Below are 5,000 nucleotides of genomic sequence, written 5' to 3' on the forward strand. Positions count from 1 at the left end.
CACATACATACATTATACTGCATAAGGGAATATAACTGGGTTACGTAAGTTTCCATACATTATTATACTTAATTACATATGTGGCCAGAATTCTCTCTCTCTCTCTCTCTCTCTCTCTCTCTCTCTCTCTCTCTCTCTCTCTCTCTCTCTCTCTCTCTCTCTCTCCCATAGTTGCGTGCCAAGGGCAGTTTGGCTCTGTAACCCTTTCCCCGTAGGTCGTCTACAACATTCGATCGGCAACCCAGCGACCTTGGATGACCTCGTGTGTGCTGATTATGGTGACATAGTTGCGTGACGGATTCTTTGCTCTCTTTCTCTCTCTCATCAAGGGGAGAGTCCAGTCTTTCTTTATGTCATTTGTCACCAAGTTTCTTTTCATTTAATTAAGATGTTTGTCTCCTTCTAAGAAAGGTAGGTGTCATTTGCTACTGCACCGAAACTTTTGGGGTGGATAAAACTTTTTTTTTATTAATTTTTTTCAAGTTAAGACACTCCACGCCCTTTCATGAAAGGGGCTGAATATGAAAGGGGCTGAATATCCTCTTCATGAAAGGGGCTGAATATCCTCTTCATGAAAGGGGGCTGAATAATCCTCTTCATGAAGGGGCTGAACATCCTCTTCATGAAAGGGGCTGAATATCCTCTTCATGAAAGGGGCTGAACATCCTCTTCATGAAAGGGGCTGAACATCCTCTTCATGAAAGGGGCTGAATATCCTCTTCATGAAAGGGGCTGAATATCCTCTTCATGAAAGGGGCTGAATATCCTCTTCATGAAAGGGGCTGAACATCCTCTTCATGAAAGGGGCTGAATATCCTCTTCATGAAAGGGGATGAATATCTCAATCAGAGACCAGCAGCCTCTCCAATTTACAATGTCAATAAATCAGTATATTCGGCTTGATAAAATATCACTGGCTTTCTCCGTGAAAACTTGACTTTTATATAAGAAATGTTTGCAGTAAAGCACTGTACTACAGATCTGATGACTGTGAATAATATGCGTAATCATTTATTTGTGTAAATGACATACAGCTAATTCATGCATATTAAATAAGAATACAGGATTATGTTAACATAAAGTGCAATTTTTATTATTCTTTTTTTAGTATTTTTTATCGTTCTTATTTGAATGCATGGCAACCAGACCCGGAGGTAAATCTCCCGTAGAAGCTGACAAAGTGTCTGGGATCATCTTTGATAGATCACAGTATATGGCACAGTTCCCATTAAAAAAAAAAAAATTGAAAATGGTCAGAACTATGACCACTAGACCTTGACGTCTTTTTAGGGGGGTGTAAGATGTAAGGTAAACAGCTGATTTCCCTATTTTATGCTGTTGCGCAGACTTATGGCCCTGAATATTCCAGATTCATGAAATCAGAAAAAACAGTGCAGTAAATGACTGAATTTTAACTCATTCATTTTCTGGGAGAGAGAGAGAGAGAGAGAGAGAGAGAGAGAGAGAGAGAGAGAGAGAGAGAGAGAGAGAGAGATTATTTCCTTTTGTGCAAGGCTGGTTCAAGTTTATGTGTACACAGAGTTGAACTGAATTCTGATAGAGAGAGAGAGAGAGAGAGAGAGAGAGAGAGAGAGAGAGAGAGAGAGAGAGAGAGAGAAAAAAAAAAAAACCTACCTTCGTCTTGACTTGTCTGTTTTCATTGGTCTCCATGGTATGGAAGAGGTCATTGAGCGCGCGGACCATAATCCCAGGTTGTTCGGGGGTGCCAACCATAGTAAAGGTCTTTCCGGCTCCTGTGGCGCCGTAGGCGAAGACTGTGGCGTTGAATCCCTTCAGGACGTCCTCGACGAGGACCTTCGTCGTCTCTTCGTATACTTCCTTCTGCGGGAGCGAGAGGATTCGGCGGTTAAATGAGCACTCGGTCTAGTGATATGGCTGCATAAGTAAATAGGGCGTATTTAAACGATATGAATGTTTAAATAAATAGGGTGTTTTTGAACGATATGACTGCATAAATAAATAGGGAGTTTTTAAACGATATGACTGCATAAATAAATAGGGCGTATTTAAACGATATGACTGCATAAATAAATAGGGCGTTTTTAAACGATAAGACTGCATAAATAAATAAGGCGTATTTAAACGATATGAATGCATAAAAAATAGGGTGTTTTTGAACGATATGACTGCATAAATAAATAGGGTGTTTTTAAACGATATGACTGCATAAATAAATGGGGCGTTTTTAAACGATAAGACTGCATAAATAAATAGGGCGTTTTTAAACGATATCACTGCATAAATAAATAGGGCGTTTTTAAACGATATGACTGCATAAATAAATAGGGCGACTTTAAACGATAAGACTACATAAATAAATAGGGCGTATTTAAACGATATGACAGCATAAATAAATAGGGCGTTTTTAAAATATATGACTGCATAAATAGGGCGTCTTTAAACGACATGACTGCATAAATAAATAGGGCGTTTTTAAACGATAAGACTGCATAAATAAATAGGGAGTTTTTAAACGACATGACTGCATAAATAAATAGGGCGCATTTAAACGACGTGACTGCATAAATAAATAGGACGCATTTAAACGATATGCATGCATAAACGACCTCTCTGTTAGTTTTCAAGGACAAAGCGCTGTAAAGTGCTCGGCACTATGACGAACGGAAAGTTGCAAGTTGCAAAATGACAACTGACAGATTTACACACACTGACAAAACCGATAACAGCGTCAGGACACGACCAACCTGAGTGGAATCTTCGCCGAAGAGTCTGTCGAACATGAACTGCTTGTCCTTGTTCCTGTTCTGTCGAAGGTGGTCGTTCTTGCCAGCATCCGGCTCTTGCAGAGTCATCATCTGTGGAAGACAGGATAAAGTCATTATTACAATCATCTGTGGATGACAGGATAAAGTCATTGTTGCAATCAACTGTGGGTGACAGGATAAAGTCATTATTACAATCATCTGTGGATGACAAGATGAAGTCATTATTACAATCAACTGTGGGTGACAGGATAAAGTCATTATTACAATCATCTGTGGATGACAGGATAAAGTCATTATTACAATCAACTGTGGACGACAGGATGAAGTCATTATTAAGTATTATCCTTGGATTTTTTGGTCCAAAAACTCCAATCGATTATATGAGGGGAAAACGCAAAGATGTACGAAACAAACTGAAGAAAAATGAATGAGAAATATGTGATGGAATGGTCGAGAATGCTGCTTTAAAAACAACCAAACGTCAAAGATACGTCAGAATTTCTGACGTGCAATCAAATGGACTTGTTCACACCATCACGTCACGTCACCATCAAGCACGCGGCATCATCCACCGTCACATCACGACACGTTTTCTTGGAAAGAATATTTTGACGTGACGTGACGTGACGTGACGGTGCTTATGCAAGTCTCTTACCGCTAAAAATCCGTGAGTCGCTGAGGCTGAGCACGAACTCAACGGGATTATGACGGATAGTGTGAATACAAGGCGTGACTGACGGGAAGGTGACGTGACGTGATGTGTTGGTGACGTGATGTGATGGTATAATGTGAATCAACCTTCATTTGCTCAACGAGCAAAGTGAAAGTGTAAAGTAGAATTACACAATTAAAATCAAAATAAAACAATACAAATTTAGCATCTATAGTAAAAACAGAGGAGTTTTTTTTTAGATCTGGCATATGCTTCAGTCATAAACAAAAAACCTTTTAAAAAAATCCCCAAAGGGATAAAGAAAATTGAAATGAATTTACGTAGAATTTTGGCCAAAGGCCAAGCACTGGGACCTATGAGGTCATTCAGCGCTGAAACGAAAACTGACAGTAAAAGTTTGAAAGGTGTAACAGGAGGAAAACCTCAAAGCAGTTGCACTATGAATCGACTGTTAGGAGAGGTTGGACATTAAGATGGAAGAAAGAGAATATGCAAGGAGGTACAGTAAAAGCAACGAAAGGGGTTGCAGCTAGGGGCCGAAGGCACGCTGCAAAGAACCTTAAGCAATGCCTACAGTGCACCGCATGATATGCACTGACGGCACTACCCCCCTACGGGTGATAAAAGAAAAACAACACAAATTTGACCCCGCTTGACATGGGCACACAAGAGGCGTTCCCTCCTAACTGACCTTATTTCACCTAACGTCACCTTATCTTGCCCTAACCTCTCCCACTACATCCACTCCCAAAAACTTATCTAAACCAAATTTAACAATTCTATAAATCAGGCGACTCCGCACTGTAATTTAAGTGACTCAGTACTTTAAAGTGATTCTTAACAATTCTATAAATTAGGCGACTCCGTACTGTAATTTAAGTGACTCAGTACTTTAAAGTGATTCTTAACAATTCTATAAATTAGTGACTCAGTACTTTATAGTGATTCTTAACAATTCTATAAATTAGGCGACTCCGTACTGTAATTTAAGTGACTCAGTATTTTATAGTGATTCTTAACAATTCTATAAATTAGGCGACTACGTACTGTAATTTTGGTGACTCAATACTTTTTAGTGACTCAGTAATGTAAAGCTCTTATAGTGAAACACCTTTGGACAACCAACCTTGCAGATACACAAACGGAACAAAGAACGGACAAACGTCACTATTTCAAACAATGCAAGGATTCGTCATGATGACATGGCATTACACATCATCAAAGGACAAAGACAACAGACCATGTGAAGAGGCCATAACACAGGAATGATTTAGAATAAGTCTCGCAGTCGCATTGCATGCGCAACGGGCGTATCTGAGCAACATTTTACATAACCGCTGTCGGCGCTGGCGTGACTGCGCTGGACACTGCTTGTCTCCTATATTATTTTCCATTCCTTGGTTTCTGCGTTTATTAGTTTATCATATCGTGTCGTTTGTTTGTCACTTTTGGGGAGGAGGTTTTTTTTTTTTTTATGCGAATTGAAATATATTTTCAATTTATTTTTCTGTGTGTATATATATATATATATATATATATATATATATATATATATATATATATATATATATGTGGCAGTA

At 39.0% G+C, this 5,000-nt stretch overlaps 1 protein-coding gene across 1 annotated transcript in view; it reads right to left on the reverse strand.

The window, feature by feature from the left end:
- The window catches only part of LOC136853333 (kinesin-like protein KIF19), a 123,106-nt gene that overhangs the window by 84,986 nt on the left and 33,120 nt on the right, over positions 1 to 5,000 (reverse strand). Inside the window, 2 exon segments of the mRNA XM_067128695.1 lie at positions 1,636 to 1,842; positions 2,727 to 2,837. Coding sequence (XP_066984796.1) covers positions 1,636 to 1,842; positions 2,727 to 2,837 — 318 coding nt within the window.

Source organism: Macrobrachium rosenbergii, chromosome 27 (genome assembly GCF_040412425.1).
Source record: "Macrobrachium rosenbergii isolate ZJJX-2024 chromosome 27, ASM4041242v1, whole genome shotgun sequence".
NCBI classification, from domain to species: domain Eukaryota; kingdom Metazoa; phylum Arthropoda; class Malacostraca; order Decapoda; family Palaemonidae; genus Macrobrachium; species Macrobrachium rosenbergii.